Source organism: Mus pahari, chromosome 1 (genome assembly GCF_900095145.1).
Source record: "Mus pahari chromosome 1, PAHARI_EIJ_v1.1, whole genome shotgun sequence".
In the NCBI taxonomy this organism is placed as follows: Eukaryota; Metazoa; Chordata; class Mammalia; order Rodentia; family Muridae; genus Mus; species Mus pahari.
In genome coordinates this window covers 153,009,502-153,033,097 of record NC_034590.1, presented here as the reverse complement: position 1 = coordinate 153,033,097, position 23,596 = coordinate 153,009,502, and the positions used below count along the sequence as shown (strand labels likewise).

Genomic DNA, 23,596 nt, shown 5'->3' with positions numbered 1-23,596 from the left:
CATGCCCCTTCAGGGCAAAGGGGACAGGTGGGGTGGCCCTACATATTCAGCAACCAGGCAGCCTATAGCACCAGGTAGGAGGGGAGGCCGCCTTTCCACCTCCCTTATGCCTTTAGATTTTGCCAGTAGGGACTTTCTGTATAAATATCCTGTCACCCTAGCTTAAAATCAAACTGCAGAAGAAGGCTGTGGCATAACCTTCAGGCCTCTCTACTTGCATCGCCCTCCAGAAAAGATGTAAATACCATCTGCACAAATTTTCTTAGACCAACAGCTACACTTTTTTTTTTTTTTTACTGTAAGTTTATTTTTTTTTCATGCAAAGGAGACAGTCTCAGAGATATCATAAATATTATTGCCATTTTAAAGTAAAACAACTAGATTAAACACACAATCCCCACACTCCTGTGGTATCTGTTGAGGATAGCCATGGGGTGCCACTTTATTATTTATTCATTAATTTTTTTTTGAGACAGGGTCTATTGTGTAGCCAAGGCGGCCCTGGGATTCTCAGCTTTGCCTCCCTTTGGCCTCCCAGTGCTTAGATCACAGCTTCTGATACTGCATTTCGCCTGCCTTTTAAAAATGCCACCCACAACCTCCTCTGTAACAATGAAGTGACTATACACCAGAAGACCCTGTCACCAATGAGATTTAAGGGCTCAAGTTTAATGTCCCTCCCCCATTTCTTGTCACCACAAGCTCCTAATTAGAAGTTTCTTTTGGCTGGGCTTAGTGGTACACACAGGTAATCCTAGCATGCAGGAGTCTGAGGCAGAAGGATTGTGAATTTGAAGCCTACTTGAGCTAGCTACATAGGGAGATCCGATCTCACAAATTTTATTTTATTAACATTACTTTGGAGCATGGAGAGATGGCTCGGTGGGTAAGAGCACTGGCTGCTCTTCAGAGGACCTGGGTTTGAGTCCCACCACCCACATGGTGGCTCCCAACCATCTATAACTCCAGTCTCAGGGGACCGGATGCTCTTTCCTAGCCTCCAAGGGACCCAGGCATGTATCCGGTACATATACAGACATGCAGACAAAACCAAACCAATAGATACAATTACAAAGAATGTTTCTTGTGTCTCACTTATCAGTAAGATGACTGATAACACACAAAACAATGTAACTGTTATACATTTCACAGTTATTACCTATAAGGTAATGCGTTCTGAGACTGAACTCCTTTATGGGTGTGTGTCTGTGTTCTTCTCCAGCGGGCCCATGTGTCCCCAGACGGTCTGAGCACGACAGGAGAGAGCAGCTGCCCTGCTGGTTTCTTTGCATGTATATTTTATTCTGGGAAGATCTGTTCACACAGATCCACTGTCAGGGTTAGTGGATTCATCATAGACCTGCCACTCAGCTATTGGAAACCCTTCCAGCTTATAGGACAACAATCTCCAGAGTGAGCAGGAGGCAGCAGTATTTCGGTTCGGTTAGAGGCTCAGTTCCCCGAGTCTCCTGCCAGTTATTTTTAATTGTCTGCTTGCTGCCTTCCTTGGCACCTGGAGACACAGCCCCACCTCCTGCTTCAGCAGAGTGCCACCTAAGCATGACAGGAGAGAGCACATGTCCTAAGCTAATGACTACCCTGGTTTGTAAATCACCAACCTCAAGAACCTTCTACAGCCCAGCGACAGCTCAGCCCAGCTTTCTCTGTCCCTGAAGTCTGTGTCCTCAAAGACGTGAGCCATGTAGGTGAGCGGGGCCTACCTTCTCACTTCAGACTTCACCCATCCCTCGGTGCCCACCCACCGCCTCCCCTCCCATGTTGGGACTCGTGCTGAGGCTAGCCCATCACCTCGGCCAGGAAGCCTGTCTGACCATGCCCTGGTGAGGAGAGGTTGAGTGTTCTTCGCCCATGCCTGGCTTCAGAGCCTCCGTCATCGTGCTTGCATTTCTCCTTGGACCACTCTCTTCACTTGGTCTCCGCCACCAGACTGCAAGCCAGAGGGTTCCTTGAGGACAGAGCTGGTCTTGTTACCCTTTAGCCTGTTTGCCCTCTGGCAAGGACCTGATCTAGAGAAGAGCTCCAACCATTGGTGTGCAATAAGGACTCTGACCAATGGCCACAGGCTTTCCCAGCTCCTCTCCATCCTCTGCCCCCTGCCGCAGGTGCTCCTGTCCCTCTGGCTTTGAAGGGCCAACCTGTGGAGTGGACACAGATGACTGTGTGAAGCATGCCTGTGTCAATGGGGGTGTCTGCGTAGATGGCATGGGGAATTACACATGTCGGTGCCCCCTGCAGTACACAGGTAAGCACTGCGGGGCATTTCCAGTCCTGCAGGCATGCCAGCGTCTGCGTGGGCTCCATGGAGCTCGGCATTCCCTGCCTCTTACTCCTTCTTCCCCTAGGAAGGGCCTGTGAGCAGCTGGTGGACTTCTGTTCCCCGGATCTGAACCCGTGTCAGCATGAGGCCCAATGTGTTGGCACCCCGGATGGGCCCAGGTCAGTGCTGCCCACTGCCAGGGACCCCAGTCTATTCTTGGCCTCCTCTCTTCTTCCTACCCCTCCTCAGTTGGTGGGTGTGGTCTTGGCATTCTGGATTCCTGAGAGCCATCACAGGGTGGCTGTTAGTTCAGCTCTGGTCATATAGTCCTGGGATTGAGATTTGTTGCAGCTTGGCTTTGAGCAGATGATGGCTGGACCAAGCCCATTTTTCTCATTGTGAACTGGGTGTGGCTGTAGCATCCTCTTGAGGTGCTGGTGAAGATAAATGAGAAGGAGCTTCACTGGAAGGTACTTAGCACTGAGCTGGACAGCTACATTCTACCCACAGCCATCCATGCCTGACCTCACCACCTCTTACCCCAATCACAAAATTCACAAAGCTCACAAAACTCAAGAGTCCTTCCGGAACAAAAACTTTACCTGAAAGAAAGGCTGAGGGAGGCTGCTCACTCTTGCCAGTCTTCAAAGGGTGGATTTGGGTAGAGTGTGGTCTTGTCGACTAGGCAGCCTCAACTTCCATATGCAGTCTACGGCCTACCTGTGGCCACAAAGCTCCAAATTCCAACACCTGTCCAGCCCCAGAGTATTAACTGGATTCTATAGATGTGCTTGTCCCATGGAAACTGCGGCTTGGAGGTCACATGGGCTTTTGAAAATGTCACTTCCTTAAATATGGTTTCATTCCTAGACCAGCCCCCCTCCCACTTGTGAAGTCAGCCAAGAGTTGTGAGGGTAGGGCTTCCTAAGCTAAAGCCATGGGCAGAGACCGGAAAGAAGCCTGCTGTGGGGCTGGAGAGATGGCTCAGTGGTTAAGAGCACTGACTGCTCTTCCAAAGGTCCTGAGTTCAAATCCCAACAACCACATGGTGGCTCACAACCATCTGTAATGAAATCTGGCGCCCTCTTCTGGAGTGTCTGAAGACAGCAACAGTGTACTTACATATAATAAATAAATATTAAAAAAAAAAAAAAAAAGAAGCCTGCTGTGTAGCCAGCGGTATCAGCGGACTGTTGGGGCCCAGCTATACACGGGCACTAGACTGCAGCAAGACCTCTGTGAAAGCAAGAGAGGTACAGTACACCTTAGTAAGTCACAGGGGGTGGCACGACTAACCAGGGAGGGGTGGGACACTGGCTGGAAGAGGCCATCCTCTGAAGCGAAGAAGCTTAGACAGCAAGAAGCAGCTTGAACTGGCTAGTGTGGAATTGTTGTGCCATCCTCTCGTCCTCAGAAGATGGGCTGAACGTTCAGCCCTGGGCCCCAGCTAGAGCCCACCAGGCTGTGTGATGCCTGTACTCTCAATTCCCTGTGCTGGTGGTAGGATGGAAGAGAGGGGATACCCAGCTGTGCCTGGCGTTGTGCTGGACCCAGTGAGCATTTGGTAGGAGGACCTTGAAGAAGAGAGTGAACAGGGGTGTAGTGGCTTGATTACCACAGCATTCTTTCATGTTGAAACTCAGGACCCATGTGTGGGTGGTGATCAATTGGGTAGGTCAAAATTAACATTAAAAGAGAAAACAAAATATCGGAGAGCGGCATGCTATTTTATGTGGCTGGGACAAACACTGTAATGTGAGACTGGCTCTGTATGTGTGCATATGTATATTGGGCTGATTGCTATTTCTTTCAGCCTATAAAACACTGGGTTTGGAATGAGAACTCCGAGGAAGAGACGGTCTGCCTACCTGGGGGTTGGAGTTGGTGAGGGTTGGATTGTTTCCTGGACGCTTCCTGGGAAAGAAGAGGCCTGGCTGAACCGCTCAGGGAGAGAGCGAAGGTGGTCTAGAATTAACAGGAGTAAAGGCAGGGTTGTGCCCTGCTGGGGTGGGCTGAAGAGAGCAGCCCATGTTCTAGAGGTGAGAAGCAGGTGGAGGATGTGTGCTTTATAGTTAGCCAGAGTGTTAGCCCGAATGGGTTTGGGGGCAGACTTGAGGCTCAGTGAGAGCCTGGAAGTTTGGGGCTGGTCTGGGTCAAGGTCCTCATTGAGGGTGGATCTTGCTGATGGATGGAATCCGAGCCCAGCAGAGCTATAGAGGCTGAACATAGAAGAACTCTGTGATGTGAGGTTGTGTGCTGTGGGTGGGTCCTAGGAGACAACGGAGCAGGGCAAATCAAGAACAGACCAGAGGCTGACCTTAGATGTGTAGCTGGTAGTGATGGTGTGCATCCAAGACAAGATTCCCACTTCCTGCTGCCAGGCGTCTCTCTCCCAGCCCAGGTCCCCCCCACATCCATACAGCTGTCTGCTCACAGTAGAAAAGACTGCAGAGGCTCTCTGTCTGCATGGCCCTGGCCACTGAGCGCTAGGATGAATGTTAGCTGACGATCCTCTCCCTGTCCGCCATAGGTGTGAGTGCATGCCAGGTTACACGGGTGACAACTGCAGCGAAAATCAGGATGACTGCAAGGACCACAAGTGTCAGAACGGGGCCCAGTGTGTGGATGAAGTCAACAGCTATGCCTGCCTCTGTGTTGGGGGCTACAGGTGAGACCCTCTGGCCACACTGTGCCCCAGGTGGGACTGACAAGGACCCCTCTAGGGCTTGGGTGAGCAACAACCCTATTCTGGGACCTGAGTGCTAGATTTTTAGGTGTGGCTCAACCAGGCTCAACTCTGCAAAAGAACATGGGAGAGTTAAACAACCACTTAGAACCAGGGCTCCAAACCTGCTGGTTAAAGGGCCGGGAGGTGGAGTCCATGAGGAAGGACTTATCTGTTGAAAAGACTCTGCCCCTTGCCCAATCCCATTTAGTTGTCTTGGCTTTCTTGTGAAAATTCTGTGGCTTTCTTGTCAGGGTAAGGGTTCTCTATGACCATCATTATGTGAGCAGCACGCAGTCTTTGTTACTGTAGTCTCATGGTGAGTTTTTAAATGTCAAACTGTAAGCTTTCCTGGTTTGTTGTATTTCAAGGTTGTTTTGGCTATTCAAGGTCCATTGAATTTATATGAATTATGGGGTTAGCTAGTCAAATTTTGAATAAAAGAAGAAATCTGGAATGTTGGTAGAGGCGCTATTGACTCTACAGAGCGGTTCAGAGAGCAGCGGCATTTTAACAAAGCAATACCAGATTTCCCTGTTTCTCCATTCTTGAGTCTGAACTGTCTCTCTGCATATGTAGAATATTATAGCTTCTTTCATCTTTGTGTGTGTGTGTGTGTGTGTGGTCTTTAAAGTACATGTTTCACACCTATTTTGAAACATTGTTTTTCATTATTATTTTATGTGTATGGATGTTTTGCCTGCAAGTGTGTCTATGTACCAAGTATGTGCTCTCAGAGGCCAGAGGGGTGTTAGATCCCTTGGGACTGTAATTACAGGTGATTGTGAGCCGCCTTGTGTGTGCTGAGAATCCAGCCTGGGTCCTCTGGAAGAGCAGCCAGTGCTCTGAACCATTGAGCCATCTCTCCAGCCCCTCACATGTCATTTTGAAATTACTTCCTAATTTTAATTCTTTTAAATAATATTTTCTTTCTTTTTTCAATTTTTTATTAGATATTTTCTTCCTCTACATTTCAAATGCTATCCCGAAAGTCCCCTATACCCTCCCCCAACCTGCTCTCCTACCCACCCAATTAAATAATATTTTCAGTAGATTTTTTTTTTTTTTTTTGGTTTTTTGATTTTTCGAGACAGGGTTTCTCTGTGTATCCCTGGCTGTCCTGGAACTCACTCTGTAGACCAGGCTGGCCTCGAACCCAGAAATCCTCCTGCCTCTGCCTCCCAAGTGCTGGGATTAAAGGCGTGTGCCACCACGCCTGGCTTAGAATTGATTTTTTAAAGTTATTTATTTATTTATTTACTTACGTGTGCAAGTGTCTGCCTGCATGTTTGTGTGCATCACATGCATGCAGTGGCCACAGAGGTCAGAGTCCCTTAGAACTGCAGGTGTAAACGGTTGTGAGTCACCATGTGGGTGCTGGGAATTAAACTCAGGTTCTCTGTAAGAGCAGCCCATGCTTTTAACCACTGAGCCAACTCTCCAGTCCCCTGGAACTGATTTCTTAATTTCACTCATTGTGTGCGCTAACCAAATGCTCTATCTTCCAGCCACGCCCCCAGTTAATTGTTTTTATTTCTGTCAGTTTGGTAGTAATGTGCCCTCTTTATTTCTGATTCCCGTAATTTGGGAGTCTCACTACCTCCGCTGTTTTAAGTCGGAGTTTTCTCAGCTACATTGTAAAAGCTGCCTTGCAGAGTTGTTGGCAGGAGGAGGGAGTGTATCTTCAGTTTCAATGTGCACGCCAGCCATCTGAGATCATGTTAAAAAGTGGCTCAGGCAGGGTTTCCTTTTCTGGGAAGTGCCTGGGTGGCACTGCAGCTGCTACACCAGGGGGTCCTCCTGACTCAGCTCCTTTGGACAACAGCGTTCACAAAAGCCATCTTCTGTCACTTTAATGGCCCATTTTCCTGGGGTGGTTAGTGAATTTCTGAACCACACTTGGGGAGAGATTCCCGCTGCCCCATTTGGCTCTGCTCTCTCTGACCTGGGTCTTTTCTTCTCAGTGGACAGCTCTGTGAGATCCCACCTGCCCCCAAGAGCTCCTGTGAGGGTACGGAGTGCCAGAATGGAGCCAACTGCGTGGACCAGGGCAGCCGGCCCGTATGCCAGTGTCTACCAGGCTTTGGCGGCCCCGAATGTGAGAAATTGGTCGGTGTCAACTTTGTGGACCGGGATACTTATCTGCAGTTTACTGACCTGCAGAACTGGCCTCGGGCCAACATCACTCTTCAGGTGTGTGCTTTTTTTGGGACCTGGTCACTCATAGGCAGCCAGGGTACAGAATGTCAGGGTACAGCCCTGCCCACAGGAACCCCAAGGACCCTGTTGTGAGTTGCTGTGATCCAGGGATTAGGATAAATCAGTCTGAAGAATGACTTGTAAAGGTTTCTGAGTCATCTCTGGGACAACTGTGGAGAGTGACAGGATCCAGAAAACCTGCCACAGGCCTTGACCACAGGCTTTTACCATCCCTTCTGCTCAGCTCTGGTCTCCAGCGCCACAGACAGAGTTGCTCCAGGTGGCTAGAGGGAATTCTAGGCCGATCTTTAGCCAATAGTTTTGGGGTCCCTTAAATGCTCGTTTTGTACGTTCAGTATCATCTCAGAACATCATCATGTTGAGGGGAGAACTCAGGTTCTACTTCAACAAATGATGAAAATCTGGCTGGGTTGCTGAATATGTCCTAGAGGAAGAAGGGAGCAGATTTTACCACATTTCACCCAGTAGACAGCGTAAACTCTCCACCCCTCTGCCTCAAACACCCAATCACCTCTCCTCCTCTTCAGCCCCTCTCTTGCCCAGTTTCTCAGACAAGCTCAGTTCTCTTCTCTCCCACTGTCCTCAGCAAGAGAGCGGGCAGCCTACCCACTCAGCAAGGCAAAACTCGCCAGGCCCCAGCCCTGGCCCGTCATAGCTCAGGCTATTTTAACATCTTCAGGAGGACTCATTGTCACCTAGTAAGAGACTTTTCTTTGCCTGAACTCTAATTCAACATCCAGTGGTCTCAGGGGAAGCTATCTGATTGGCCAGGTTTTTGTTGCATACCTATTCGAATCTTGACCAATCACTGTAATAAGCTACTGCGCTTTGTCTAGCCTTGGTCTGTGGGCCCACTCTACAGACCAGGGAATCAGGATATTTACCAGAAGAACACAGGGAGGGGAAGCTAAGTAGTAAGAAGCAGTTGTCTTTCCTATAGCCACAGGCGCCTCCCGGACAAATACCTGAATCTTCAACCAACCACAGTCCCTGTCTCCCAACTTGAACAGCTCTAGCAGGGAGAACCTTGCCATGCATGTGTCCTCTATGGTGCCCTCCCTTTGTAGGCAGTTCTTTGAGGACCACAGGGTGCTCCCACATCAGGGAGCGGTAGTTACACATTGTGGTGGCTATGTACTGCCACTTCTCCACTGGGCAACTGGTCTTTTACCTGTTCTTGGGCAAATGCCCTCCAGGCTCCAGCCAGCCTATCTGCTTTGCTGCCTGGTGCTGGTCAGTCTGCGGTAAATGACAAGTTAGCCTGGAACTGTTGGCCTGAGTCAGCCATCCTGAAGACGGGGGTCTCTGGGAGGAAGAGAGGGGGAGGGCTGGTTTTCATATGACATCACCCTTCCAACCTTGAGTCCCCTCTGTTCACTGACCTAACTGTGCTGATTCTGAGGGGTGGCATGGGAGAGCAAATGTGCCTTTGCTTCCCAGGTCTCCACAGCAGAGGACAATGGGATCCTCCTGTACAATGGGGACAATGACCACATTGCAGTTGAGTTGTACCAGGGCCATGTCCGTGTTAGCTATGACCCAGGCAGCTACCCCAGCTCTGCTATCTACAGGTAAGAATTTCTCAGGCTGTCAGCCTTCCTTGTCTGGGTGTGCCAGGATGGAGCTCCTGGGTCAAGAAGTTGTTGGAACTGTAGAAACTTGGCTAAGAAGAAAGGCCACTTGGTTTCCTGAGCCTACTTAGAGTTGAGGCTCCTTGGCACCCATTTTTCCCCACCCTAATTCACCTCAGAGGCAGCCCCTCACTGGAGAAGTAGTTCTCTCCAAATGTTTCAGTCTTCCCTGGGCCTCAGGAAGGGGCAGTAAGTAGGAGGCATCAGACCAAAGTCCACTTAGTCCCATAGGTTTTCTTCCTGAAGATTTGTCTCCTTGGGAAGCAGTGACTTGGTTGATGACCCTTCTGAGATGTACTTAGCTAGGGTTTTCCTGAGGCCCAGTCCCAGGGGTGGGTACCCCTCTCCTATCTCCTTCCAGTGCTGAAACGATCAACGACGGGCAGTTCCACACTGTTGAGCTGGTCACCTTTGACCAGATGGTGAACCTCTCCATCGATGGCGGCAGCCCCATGACCATGGACAACTTTGGCAAGCACTACACCCTCAACAGCGAGGCCCCCCTCTATGTGGGAGGTGAGGAGCTGCCGCACATCCCTCACCGAGCCTCTCCACTGAGCTGTGGTGATAGCATCCCCAGGCAGGGACCTCCTGCCCTTTGTGGTCAGGGGTTGATCAGGAGAGCTGGTGTCAGAGCCAGGGAGATGCCAAAGGCTAAGGTAGTCCTTCTGAATGGTGACTTTGGTAGATTCTGCTGCCTTGACTGGGGTCTAGCTGCATTCTGGCCAGTCTAGACTAGCCAAGAAGGATGGTCAGCAGGCGTAGGGTGGGGAGATCAGTCTTTCCCAACTGTCTTCCATACCATAGGTGCCCTTCTTGGCTCTGGCCCAGAAGGAATTTCTTATGTCTGGGGTCTGTTTCTAGTCTTGGACCCTCAGGGGCCAGAAACACTGCAAGATACTCAGCACAGAGTCCCTGCAGTATCTGGAGAGTCCCCAACAGTCATTGCCTAGTCCCAACTTAGCCTACTGTTTCTTCTGGTCACCTCAGGGATGCCCGTGGACGTGAACTCAGCTGCCTTCCGCCTGTGGCAAATCCTCAATGGCACCAGCTTCCACGGTTGCATCCGGAACCTCTACATCAACAATGAACTGCAGGACTTCACCAAGACACAGATGAAGCCGGGCGTGGTGCCAGGCTGTGAGCCCTGCCGCAAACTCTACTGTCTACATGGCATTTGCCAGCCCAATGCCACCCCAGGGCCTGTGTGCCACTGTGAGGCTGGCTGGGGGGGGCTGCACTGTGACCAGCCAGTGGATGGCCCCTGCCATGGCCACAAGTAAGCCTGGGATGGACTAAGAGAGCCATCCCCTCACCATCTGTCCTTTTTCTGCAAGACCCACTTACTTACGGCAAGCACTGTCTCGCCAGCCATATCTTCAAATCTTTACATTGAAGCATGTGGCCTGATATTAAGTATTATTAATAATTGCTTATAATGAATAATAATATCAATTTATTATTATTATTATTGTTATTATTATTAGGCTTTAAGCTTTTATCAGCTAGAAAAGGACAAGCATAGAGTCACATTTTGCCTCACTCCTTTAAATCTTGGGAACAGAATCAAGTGCAAGGTCAGAAGGGGCGGGACCTCCTCTGGCTGGTTCCTGGGCTAGCCTCTCCTCACAGCTCTCTTCTCTGTCCCTTCCAGGTGTGCCCATGGGAAATGCGTGCCTCTTGATGCTCTTGCCTACAGCTGCCAGTGCCAGGATGGGTACTCGGGGGCTCTGTGCAACCAGGTCGGGGCTGTGGCAGAGCCCTGTGGGGGCTTGCAGTGCCTGCATGGTCACTGCCAGGCCTCGGCCACCAAAGGGGCACACTGTGTGTGCAGCCCAGGCTTTTCAGGCGAGCTGTGTGAGCAAGGTCAGGGAGCCCCCTCCTGACTGCCCTCCGCAGGGTCCCTCCCCACCATTCTGCTGTAGCAGCTTCATGTTATCATCCTCGAACCCCAGCAAACCTCCTCATCCTCATCTCCCTTCTCTCTCTCCCCTCTGGTACTTACGGGACCACCGGGCTTTTGGGGCCCCAGCCCTCTAGGAACAGAGCTTTTCTATCTCCTGAGCCCAGCCTGCCTTGCAGTTCCCTTGTCCAGGGCCCTGCCCTTCTTGGCTGAGGTCTCTCTATGAAGAGATCATCCAGGTATGCCCAGTAACAGCTCCTGGCCAGGTTTCAGCATCTTGGCCTATCAGTGTTGGACCTGGGTGTTGCAGAATGTCTGAAGGATGAGGGATTTCTTCCCAGGCTTTCTCTGGGCCCTTTCACCAAGATGCTTTGCTTAGGCTCCAGGCTGCAGAGGCTGAGAAGAGGGAAGCAGGAAAGATTCAGCCTTGGCTACCATAGGGTCAGTGGGTCACCCTCTCTGTAGAGGAATACTTCCACGATGCTATTACCTCCCGGCCTCAGCTCTTGCACATCTGCACAGTGGGAATCACCTCATTTGGCAGTAATTCTGGCCTGGAGAGTCTGGGCAGTTAGCTGCTTCCTCCTTCCCCAATCACACTGTGGTCCCGGGAGGAAACAGGACAGGTGCATGCAGAGCGGGGGAGGACAGAGGGATGAGAGAGCCCTCCCAGAGCCCTCTTCGGATGCTGCCCTGCCCCCCTCCCACTTCCCACGGTGTGCCCTGAGGCTGTGTCTTGGTGTTTGTCCCATCCAGAGTCCGAGTGCCGGGGGGACCCTGTCCGGGACTTTCACCGGGTCCAGAGGGGCTATGCCATCTGCCAGACCACGCGCCCGCTGTCGTGGGTGGAATGCCGGGGCGTGTGCCCAGGCCAGGGCTGCTGCCAGGGCCTGCGGCTGAAGCGGAGGAAACTCACCTTCGAGTGCAGCGATGGGACCTCGTTTGCTGAGGAGGTGGAGAAGCCCACCAAGTGTGGCTGTGCCCGGTGCACGTAATGTGCAGGTGGCACACTAGCTGGGCTGGGGCGGGCATCACCAGAATAGCGCCTGGGTCCTGGTAGGCACGGGGACACTGAGCTGCCTTTCCAGCGGACTGCACTGCCGGGGCAGAGAAGCAAGACTCGGGCTGCCGTGCCCTCTCTCAAAGTGCCTTGCACAGATAGGCACTTAATAAATATTTGTTGAATGAATGTGTGTGTGAGGTCAGGCCACAAACGGTGGCAGGATGGTGGCACGCCTCTGCCTGCCACCTGGGACTGAAACAGGGGCTAAACCCTGTCTCCACTTGCTTCTCCTTTGGCCTGTGACCCTGGCTGGCCTGAAACTGTTTATGCCGCAGTAGTCTCTGGCTCCTCTTAAGGACAACCACATCCAGGAGGTGCTTGCCTGGCTTCTGCAGCCATGTCTACTGGCACCAGGCCACTCTCCAGGGTAAGAGCTCCTCTCATGGAGAAGGGTCTGCTCCTCCTTCAAGTCATGTGGCCCATTGTCCCCACAGTTTGTGAAAGCTGGGTTGGGTGGGGTTTGCATAGGGCCAGGCCTCTGAATCCTTAAGTATAAGATGACTGTAGCTCCTATGGGGAGGCTCTTATGCTTGGGGTGGCATGCCATGCCAAAGAGGGCAGAGGTCCTTGGTTCCAGCTCAGTGGACATCACTGGCCACAAAAGGAGCACTGGACCCAGGTTTCCCAGCCCATGGCTGCTGGTGCCTCTGGCAGAGGAGGGTTGGGGTATGAGGGGGAGCTGGGCAAGGCCAAGGCCTTCTAAACTGGAGGCCTGGTTTGGAGCATTGTACTGAGGCCATAGGATATAGGAAGAGACCAGACGGTACGGATGCATGTGGCTCTGCTCATTGCAGGCCTTAGGTTTGCAGCTGTGAAGCAGGAAGGTAGATAGGAACCACAGAGACACTGCCACTGCAGTCTCAGGAGGGGAGGCCTGAGGCGTTAGGAGATCCGTTTCCATTAAGTTCATTAGCAGGTATTCACGTACCTAGCCTGGAGTGGGTTCTGTAGGTGTGCAGCCCCCATGTGCATAGATGGCTGAGTACCATGGAGTATCCAGGATGGTCCAGGCTGCAGCAACTTACTCTAGGGTTTGCAGTGAAGGCTGAAGCCACCAGAGACACAGATACAACAGCTTCTCTTCCATGCAGTGCGAAGTATAGAAAGATGAGGTTTGCATCCTCTGAAGGAAGAAAGGGTCATACCGTCTCCCGTCTCCCGGAGAGGCTGTAGCCCTGGTCTGGGTGTGTGGGTGGAGTGGGGATGTCTTTGTGGGCTGTAGGTGTCAGCATATCCCCCATTCAAGGCTGCTCCCATCTGGGAGTGTTATGTTCAGAGGGTGGCCTTATACCTATCACTTCCTATGTGGACACAGAGAGGAGCCTCTGAGGCTGGTGATGGCATTAGCCTCCGGTGACTTGAGAACCTGGCATCTCCTATCACAATGGCTCTCAGGCCTGTGAGACTCTGGGATGGAAAGAGAGCCCAGCCCTGATCAACTGGTTAGTTGTTGCGACTGGGTATACTTTTTGCCCAGGGCTAGGACTCCATTTTCTTATGGCCTTGAGCTAGGGCCACAGTGCACAGACCCCATAGCTCTCTAAGAAGACAGGGGCACCGAACCTCTAAGGCTTTAAACAACTCTGCACAGCTCTTACTCCAAGCTTCCAGGTCACTGTGGTACCCTGGCAAGCAGCTGTACCAGGCTGCGCTGCAGAGGGCAGAAAAGCTCAGACACGTAGCATGACGTCCCTTTCTAGAAATAAAGTTGCTCTGGCCTCCTTAGCTCTGTGCAGGTTTCCTTTCCGACACCATCACTCCCTAGTGGCCCAGAGAAGCTGGTTCCTGGGCTTGAGAGGCATGCACTGGCAGGTGATGCCACCTTTGCCCCAAGGCCTTGGGATGGGAGCTTGAAAGGCTGAGTCGATGATTCCCAGAGAGCCATGAGCCCCAGGCTCAACTTTACTTTTGACTTATTCAGTACCTTGCAAGCCAAGGGCCTGGTCTATGGCTCCCATCACCTGCTCACACTCGGACTTGTAAGGTCAGGTAAGAGGGTGACTCTGAGACCAGCCCTTTGAGAAACCATCTCCATGTTCTGTTCCCCTTTGGTAAAGATCTTCAGTTTGCTTTGTGGTCGTCACTGGCTATTTCCATTAGACATGCATGCACAGCAGAGACCCAGCAGGGCAAGCCCTCAAGGAGCTGGTTACGTGGGCAGCACTGCTCAGGGCCCTGTGGCGATGCTAAGAAATGGAAAAGGTCATCTTTGTTTCCTCTTTGCCTGCTGTTAGCCTAACCGTGAAAGTATCTCTTTATACAGAATACTTACAGATTCTAATATATATTTGTATTTCATTTTGTTATAGTATTTTTATATGTTAAAGTCAACCTCCAGTGTCTTGTTTTGATTTTCAGATGCTATGTGGTTGTGACCTTTTGTTTGGGGTTTCTGTAGTCGTTTGAGTCAACTCTTAGAAACTGGCTTCAAACAGTCCCTGAGGGAGCTGCACCTGCCCTTTCCCCAGAAGTATTGTTTTAGAATATGTCAGTATTGTCTGCTGTCTTTCATGTGAACATGACATTGATTCATGGACTTTCTGCCTGCCTGGTCTCTTTCTTCATCAAAACGAGCCTGCTGCTGCCAGCATTGACCTTCCCAGGGTGGGAAGGCCCTGGGTTACCACACTGACCAGTCAGTCATCACAGCCTGCTGGGATGTTTGCCAACCTTGATGTGGCAAGGCTTGTTCATTAGGAAGGAGAGGGGTGTGTGACAAACTGGGGAGGCTTACTCTCATCTCCTGCCAAGTGTTTAAGTGACACTAATGTTTTGCGCATTTGCCTACAGAGCTACTCACACATTTAACTGGACTCCAAGGGTCTTGGAGCATCCAAGCGACAGTAGAAAGCAGCAATGTATTCTCAGGCAATCAATCCTAGAAGGCCCGTGCCCAGGCCAGTAGAGTAAGGGAGCACATACATCAGACCAGAACACTGCACACAGGAAATGAAATGAGTAACAGGGGGCTGGAGAGACGGCTCAGCGGTTAAGAGCACTGACTGCTCTTCCGAAGGTCCTGAGTTCAATTCCCAGCAACCACATGGTGGCTCACAACCATCCATAAATAGATCCGGTGCCTTCTTCTGGAGTGTCTGAACACAGCTACAGTGTATGTACATATAATAAATAAAAATCTTTAAAAAAAAAACTTAAAAAAAATGAAATGAGTAATAGGATCTAAGTTTCTAAGACAGGGCCCCGCCCCTCATAGGTCACCAAAGGACGGATGTGCCAAGCCCTCCATTGAGGCTAGAGCCATGAACTGACCTCACCTAAGGATGTAGTGATGTCAAAAAGCTCCTGAGCACATGACCACCTTGAAAGGGCACGGGAATGGCGACTTTGGTGCCTTCACCATGGCTGGGAGTCTGAAGAGGAAGGGCATGCTACAGGGAAAGCATGGTAGAGGAGAGCAAGTGAAGCCCTGGAGGTCACAGGCTCAAGCGTCTGGGGAAGAGACAAGCCAGTGGTCAGCGCAACCTGGCCCATCATTTCTATTGCCACATCTGATTAAAGCAGTAGGTACCAACAGGGGCAAATGGGAACACCCGCTGCTGGAGACTGCGGCACCCGAGGAGCACTTCCCAGTCTATTTGTACCAGCTGGTTTTTCACCATGACCTAAATTTTTTAGCTTCAAACAAAACACCAGAAACCAAAAACAAACCAAAAATAAAACAAAAAACAAAACCTCCCCCAACAAAACTAGAAACTACAATTTTTGGAGTGAAAAACTTAACAGCTTTAAATTATTTTTTAAAATCCTTGGGTTAAATAAACACATCTGTAGATTGGAAATTCACAACTTCAGCGTTAAAGCAAACCCCGGGGTTGTTGGACGGTCACTATCTATTCCGTGATACCCAGGATTGGTTCCATGGGTCTCATGGGTCAACCATGACCTAGAACAGACTCACTTCCAGCAGATCCAACAAGTCAGATCACAGAAGTCGCCCTGGTGAGCGAGTGCAAGGTTTGTTTTCTGTCACACGCCTGCCAGGGTCATAGGAGGCACTTACTTGGCTGGGCTGGCATGTTCCCTCCCCTCAGGATGAACAGACACCTTTCCTGTTCTGTCCAGTGACTTACCATGCTTCCATTATGTTTGTATCTGTCCCCTGAGTGAGGTACAGCTCAGAGTGTCACTAATGGTTTAGGGTCGTGCCCAGCCCCATGGCTGACAGTCTGCTTTCAGCCACACACTAGTAAGGCGAGAGTCTGTGCTATACTGTCCCTTCCCCATCTCCAGTGACTACACAAACACACTTTAATATCAAAGAACTTTAATATGCTGCAATAAAATAAGCGCCTTGAAAAAGCTCACAGATGTCAAGGTTAGAGAAATCCCTCCCACACACCCTCTAGCTCCACACCCCTCCCCTCAAAACCAAACCAGAAAATCCTCCCAAGCCTGGACTTCGGTGTGGGCCCCCTTTATCAAGAACAAAAACACAGTTATCTATGTGGTCCAACAGGAAAGCAAAACACAGAAGCCAGAAAGTCTACAAGATTTCAATATTTAAGAGACTTGGTACATACTCAAAGTTAAAATAACTCCAACTTTTATAGCTATACATACTGTTTTAAAGCAACTTAATATATTTTTAAATTTCATATATACACTCTCAAAGGTTCTTCAGGTGAGGTATGTAAACATTGTCTAATGAAAAATTTTCAATGTTTCAAACCAACAAATTCACAGCATACATTGAATTTCATCCATTAAAGACACAGTATTTTCCTACACTCACTAACAGTGGAATCCAGGCCCAAGAGGCACGTGCTGTCTGGCCAGGTGGCCATTTACAGAGTCTTCTCACTTCACTAGTCTGACAGGCGCTGGGGTAAGGGAGGGCTGGACCCTCCAGAGGCCCCACCCTTGGGCATCTGGAACACTGGCTATGACTCACAAGACAGCAAAAAGGAGCACATCCGAACAGCTACAAGATTGACCTTGGCAACACCACCAGGAGGGACCAGTAAAAACTTAAGGAACAGTGGAGACTCAGCTCCCTGAATCTGGAGCCGGATCCGTAGCCCCTGCCCGACACTCATTCTGAAGGGTTGTGGCCTAGTAGAAGCAAAATCCAATGCACACCTGAGCTTCAGTTAAATTGCATGGACCTCCTAGGACCTCCCCCAGGCCCCTCGAAGGCAATGACACAAGCCTAAACTAGGGCACTGGGCTGTGCTTTTCATACAGGGTGGGGCTGAACTTCTTACTATCATAATGCATACGGGAAAATAATGCCATGAGATCACGGAGAGGACCAGCGCACACAGGCACTGGCCCAGGACCTTGGAGGAGCTCAATTTTGAAAACCACTTGTTCCCTGAGGGTAAACAGCAGGCTTACATTGAGATTAAGCAAGGTTAATGTTGGGGGGGGGTTCATTACAAAATATCAAAGACTCAGGAAACCTCTGGCCAGAATTTCTATTTCAACCCCATCTCATCTACAAGACCCTTCCCCCACCCCCTCACCATAAGTAGTCACCTCCCCAACACCACAATGCAGGGCAAGTTCTCTCCTCTGCGCACTTTTGGGCTCAGCAGTGGAAAGTTTATCTTAATGCACCCACTTCAATCTAAAAAATGCTAGTGAAAAATCCCAATCACCATCAGAAATACAAAAAAAGACATATTCCAAAAGCCTAAAAAATGACATCACTTCTAACAATGGGTATCTGGGTGTGGGGTATTCCTTTTCATTAAGCTTAGGACGGTCACAAGGAAAAGGCTGCTCAACTAGAGTTGGGCACATTAAGAACCTAGCCAGACTCTAGGGGCCATGGACATCTCGAGCCTAGGCATAGAGGCAGAAGGCAGGACATAGGCTGGCTTCCAAAGTTGAGTCAGACAGAGTGGGGGTGGGGGGAAGGGGGAATGTAACAAGCCACATATGTTTCTCTGGTAGAAATCCCTTACATTTATTCTATGGCCAATCCAACTTTGTCTTGTCTGTTCTGGAGAGTAAAATTCCTGGGAAATAGCTAACCTGTGACTGGCATGTCCACTTCTGATGTGTCTGGTGTTGGGAGAGTTCCCACACACTGCTATCGTTTTGTGACATTGGAGCATGCAGAAGAAACAGAAGCATCAATTCAAGTAAAGCAGCCTCTTAGGAAAGGCAAGAGGCATCGCAAGAGCTGTCCCCAACCTGATCCTCTGAGACAACAGGACTGGTCAGCACCTGGGGTCATATTGCTGTGGGAACACGTCGGAAAGAACACCTGGAAATCTGCTCTGTAGACCCAAGCACTGACCTGTACTGTACACCTGTATATATATAATATATATAACACAACCAGGGGAAAAGAGGGGGGCGGTTAAAGCTTGGATTGGGTGGTCCATTACAGATCAAATGCCCCAAACAGCTCTCAACCTGCTGGTTTTGTTTCTTTCTCCATGAGTGAACTGTGTTATGAAAGAAGTCCACTATTCAAAATATAATCTTCTAAATACAATGCAAACCAACATCACTCAGAACGTGAGTTTGTATACAGAACATGTAATAAATATTTTTTTTTTAGAAAACTATTTACAGCATCATGTCTTGTGAACATTTAGATGAGAACAGAATCTACTTTTGCAAAGGTTAAAAAGTTTTGACTGTCTAGTTCAGTGCTAAATTCCCTGGCACCTAGTTACCCATTCACATTTCATCTCAGAATCAGATTTGCTTACAAACAGCATCTTAGAAAAACATTCTCCAGCATCACCATTCACGTGCCTTCCTTGTTCAGAAAAGACAAAGGGAGGCCTTAAGGAAATATGCAAACTAGAGTTCAGATAGATGACTGTAATCCCTACATACCTGGTCTCCAAGTACCCTAGAGTCCCGGAGCTGCAGGCCAACCCAGCCATCCCAGCAGAGTGACAGACTGACAGATGGGGTGTCCATGGATGAAGCACAGGGGAAAAGAGGCCATGCAGGACCATAGAGCACTGGTTCCATGACATCAAGGGTGCTCTGGATTGCAGACCAGGACTCCTGAGAAGCAAAGCTAAATGCTTTATTTTAGAACCATGGGTTACAGATGGGTGGGAGGGGCCGCATCTGCACAGATGCTTGATGAGAAGGGGAGAGGAAAGACAAGGAGTCCCCAAGTTCTGTTAATGTGCAGAAGGTGACAGGTGTGTCGAAGGGTGACTCTCATAAATCCTGAGAGCCAGATGAGAAGCTTATGCCAGCAACCACCGTGGTTTCTCCTCATTGCACGGACATAAGGCTGCTTGCCACAGGACTACAACCAAGGTCCACAGGACTACAACCAAGGTCACTTCCATGCACAGACCATGGAAAAGAACGGCTGAATATATCAATGGTGCATAGGTAAGTGGCTATGGGGGACGCCGGGATGCTAGGCTGAGCAAAGCCACACCCCTTCAAGCTCCACTTTGGTCTGGCATGGAGCATCCAGAGCAGTGTTCCGGTTCCCAATCAATGTTGTGACTGCCCAAGTACAGCAACCTCCTGCCTCTCCTGTGATGCTTGGCGTTCGAGAGCTGAGCGTGGGAGAAGAGATGGCAAGAACAGGTTTTGGAAAGCCCTTTTGACAGCTAACTACTTTTGTTAAAATAAATACTTTGTATAGAAGCATTTGAACAGGAAAATACCACTATTTACAAAGTAAAATAAACTCCACAGTGGTGTGTATAAATATGTACTCTATATATTTGAAACCAATCACTAATACAGTCTCCTAGAACTACTAAGAATGCAGAAGCCACAAGTGAAATCAATTACCCTAAGATACAGTGGCTCTAGCAGTAATCCCTACCTGTGGTATAAATATACAAAATTACGCAGATCTCATCTGTGTAGTATCTTTACCACAAACGCTTCCGAGTACAACATACAGCTCTGACTACAACACAACACGAGCTGTACATCACAGTACCAACTGGAGTGGGGGAAAGGTGAGTGATGAATGGCATTCAGACCCGGTCCACTAACACTGTGAGACTCTAGTAATGAGGGGAGAAATTCTTCTCATATGTTCAGCAAAGCACTTGGGGGAGGGGGGAGGTCCCAGAGAAGATGCCACCTGGAAGGAGGCCAGTGACATAGTCAGGAGGGGAGAATGGCTCCCCGGAGGAGGAGCTGCTTCAGACGCGAACAAGCCTGGGCCTCCCTGGCAGGCTAGAGGGCCCTGGGCTTGCTGGGCCTAAAGCTGCTAGTGCACGGACAACACACTCTTCGTGTAAAGAGAAGCACGGCCTGGACTCAGGTTCAAACACACAGAGACCAGTCACTTTTGTCCACAGATACTGACCAAATTTGAGAACTGTAACCCTGCACACGTATGTACAGGAGAGAGCAGAGGGCTATCAGTGCGAACACTACCAGTTCCTGGGCTTTGAGAAGCACTGCTGGAGACTGCTCCATCACCGGGACTCAGCATGTGTCTGTCAAACACTGCTGGTGGAATGTCTCTATCAGTCAAGTTTACGGTGATGAGTAAGAACGATGACTGATTGCATTCTTAGGTTACAACACTACACTTTAAACTATACCCTAGCTGGTACGGTATAGCCACAACTCAGCAAGTATCTAATGAGCAAAGGCAATCTTTTTCTTGCTCGAAAGCACTATCAGGAATGATGTACAATGGCTACTGTGTGCTGAGACAGACATGCAAGATGTCACAAGCCCAGAAAGACTGCTGCAATGATGACCTAGGTGGAAAAAAAAGTGTGCCTAACTGCCCACACAATTTCATAATGGCTTTTGCAAAGATCAGTCCACTGACTTAACAGGTCAGGCAGTGAGTATTCTAGGTAGTGTGGACCACTGTCAGTCAGTGGTTCTGTTACTTCTGCTTATCCAGTTCAAATAATGAAAACCCACTCGTCCAACCTTTGGCGTATTTGAGTACCACGGGCACTGCACTGCTGCTTTAGGTCTATGCTTTTGGGTGGCTTACAACTGCACTCCTATCAGACAGGATGGGCCTATCGGGTCTCCTGGTCACGTGTCTGTGCAGCTGCCAATCTGCAGGCTAGGTGATGTGCTGAGGCCAACACACGGAAAGCCTGGGAAAGGACAATCAGGCGGGGAGAAGGTAACACCAGGAACTGCCCGCCACTGGCTCAAACCCAAAGACAAAGGCAGGAGTGACGACCTCGCACACTGTCATCGGTGGTCCCTTGGGTGCAGAACAGTGGGGTGCTACAAGGTGACTAGCCCTGCAATGTGTCCCTTGTACATGACAGGAGTCCTCAGAATTTTCAAGACTGGAATTATTTTGAAAGCCATGTCAAAAGGCTAGTTCCCTAGCTCTGCTGTGTTAAGTTTTAAGAAAAATATCTTTTCCTTCAAGGATGTAGGCCAAAGTCCCTGCTGTGTGGGTATGAGGACTGCTTTGGGTACAGACACTTTTTAATTCAGGCACTCCAACGTTTCAGTGGATAACCAGCCATTAGAAGAAACAGAACAATAGGCAAGAGTTCAAAATAGTTTGGGCAGGGGACATAGTGCAGTGGTAGAAGGCCTGCCTTGTTTACTATTAGGCCTGGAGTTTGGTCTTCAGCACTGTCCACTAATTAGGGGACAAGGTCCCCATTTTGAAAATGTTTGACATGACACTCAACCTCATTCTGGAATGTAGAATAGAAACTTGTATTTAAGTTTGGGGTCAGGGGAGGACTCACCCCCTGGAAGTTGACTAAGTGTGATATACAAACTACCATTTTATTGTTAGCCTGCCTTTAATAAAATTGTTTTGAAGGTGTGTGATTGAAAACAGACCAACGGGAACACATTATAAACAGTGCTTTGGTTGTCATTAGACTTTTGTTTCCGTGCTGTGTGACTTTCCCACAACTAAATGTCCCCCAGAAGCACCCCCGGCTAACCTCATCAGAGACAGTCTCGGCTTATTTTAGTAAACAAGTACAGCCAGAGGCAGTTCTATGATTACAAACTATGGGAACGGGACAGGGGTCAGGCCACAGAATTTTAGAATCCAAAGACAACTTGCTCACAGGTCTGGTCTTCAGGCTGTGGAACCTTCATGGAGGGGCTGGGGTAAAGGATTTAAAGGGAGATGCATTTCTTGTTCAGAGCTTACCTGGGAGCTGTCTCAACGACACGCCAGAGTACATGGATGTGTGCACAGGACAGAACTGAGACGGGAGGCACGAGGCAGAAGGGGAATGGAGAGGGTTCATCCCTATAAAAGTAATTTTCTCAAGTAGGGGTCAGCGGGTTTCCTCAAAGATATAAATTTAGTTAATTTAGGCTTTGTGGGCTTCTTTAAGTATTTAATCTACTTCATGGACAATCAGTAAGCAAAAGGGCATGGTTATGTGCCCACAAAACTTAATTTATACAGGAGTTGCCAGTCCAGTCTGCATGTCTGTGACTGCTTGTTTAAGCTAAGAGGAGGCCTGAGCTGGCTGATCTGAAGCCACAGGGATGGAGGTGTCTCCCTGGCTACTGGGTGGGCAACTTCTTGGATTATTCAGTTTGTTTCTGATATTGTGACAAGCACAGACTTGCTGAGGGCAACACGGAAGCATCTCCAGTTTGCATCACATAGCATGGTGTCATTTCCTATGGGACTCTTAGGTCTACTGATCAATGAGTGGCAGCTGTGCCCTTACTACAGAGGCCATCGCAAGGCTGGGAACAGGCCAGATCTTGGCTTACAGCATCTGTCTTGCAGTGATACTTGCTGATGACCTAGGTGCATGGGGAGATATTCACCTGTGCCGGGTGATGATCCCTGGGAAAAGGGATGAATAGCTCTCTCTCTAAGCCATTACAGAATGATGAGGTGCAAACCCCACAGCTCAACTGTGGTTTAGAAAGGACAGTAAAAAAGCTTCAATTAAGAGCCCATGTCTCCCCCCAACCCCCCTAAAAAAAAAAAAAAACCAACCAGCAAGACCCAGAGAATCCTAGGGACTAGCAACTGTGGATCAACAGACTCAGGTAACATAACTATGCAGGAAGTTCCCAGAACAGAGAAAGGTTTGGGGCCTTCCCAATGCACTTAAAGACTGTAACATATCTGGGAAGTGTCAGAATAAAACTCTGAACCCCATCAAGAGAGCAGGCCCATCCCAGGGAGCCCAATAAGAAAATGGATCTCCCAAAGATGGCTGTGCTCTAAGGAAGCTACCCAGAGCTGCTCTGATAGCTTCCGGGGCGTCTTCCAGCTCCTCAACAGAGAACCAGTCCTCTGGCATCAAGTCCAGCTCCAGTCTATGACAGCCACTGTACAGAGTGTAGGGAGGGCCAGAAGCAGAATGCCTTTCAGACTTAGCATCAAAACTGTGGGACAGAGTGCACTGTATATGGTGGCAAGTCATATTTGAAAATGGCTGCAGGAAGGGACGAAAACAAAGAGACTGCAGTCAAGGCCAAATCTGCAGATGCTGAGGGGATAATATCCCAGCATGCTCTGGGCATAGAAAGGCCTAGAGCTACCTCCATGCTTTGCTTTTGTTTCCTTTCTTCTATTAACAAAATTAGAGATCAGCAAAAAATGAGATTACTTAACTTGAATGTGCTAATTTTGTAGACTGTATAAATATAAGTAAATGCAGTTACTATCATCAAGTGTAAGCTGATTTTCAAGATGCTTACATCATCATTAGGTGGTTATATAATAAACACTTCCACACTGCTTCTTCAAATGTAGCCTATCTTGGAGTGAACTTTGAAAACTGAAAACCACCAGAAAAGTAGTGGAATGAACTATAAACTGGTGGGAACCAGAAGCATCCCACCAACTTACCACTCACTCCTCCCCCTAACCTAA

At 49.3% G+C, this 23,596-nt stretch overlaps 1 protein-coding gene across 2 annotated transcripts in view; it reads left to right on the top strand.

Annotated features, from left to right (window-relative positions):
• Slit1 (slit guidance ligand 1) overlaps window positions 1-14,356 on the top strand; it is a 143,989-nt gene extending 129,633 nt beyond the window's left edge. Inside the window, exons 29-37 of one of the 2 annotated variants that reach the window (XM_021209708.2) lie at window positions 2,124-2,263; window positions 2,364-2,457; window positions 4,809-4,946; window positions 6,968-7,196; window positions 8,664-8,794; window positions 9,216-9,370; window positions 9,845-10,133; window positions 10,509-10,720; window positions 11,514-14,356. In XM_021209708.2, coding sequence (XP_021065367.1) covers window positions 2,124-2,263; window positions 2,364-2,457; window positions 4,809-4,946; window positions 6,968-7,196; window positions 8,664-8,794; window positions 9,216-9,370; window positions 9,845-10,133; window positions 10,509-10,720; window positions 11,514-11,752 — 1,627 coding nt within the window. In that variant the 3' untranslated portion in view covers window positions 11,753-14,356. The remainder of the gene's footprint in view (window positions 1-2,123; window positions 2,264-2,363; window positions 2,458-4,808; window positions 4,947-6,967; window positions 7,197-8,663; window positions 8,795-9,215; window positions 9,371-9,844; window positions 10,134-10,508; window positions 10,721-11,513) is intronic. The other variant, XM_029534854.1, reaches the window with a different exon arrangement.
• Window positions 14,357-23,596: the final 9,240 nt, after the last annotated feature.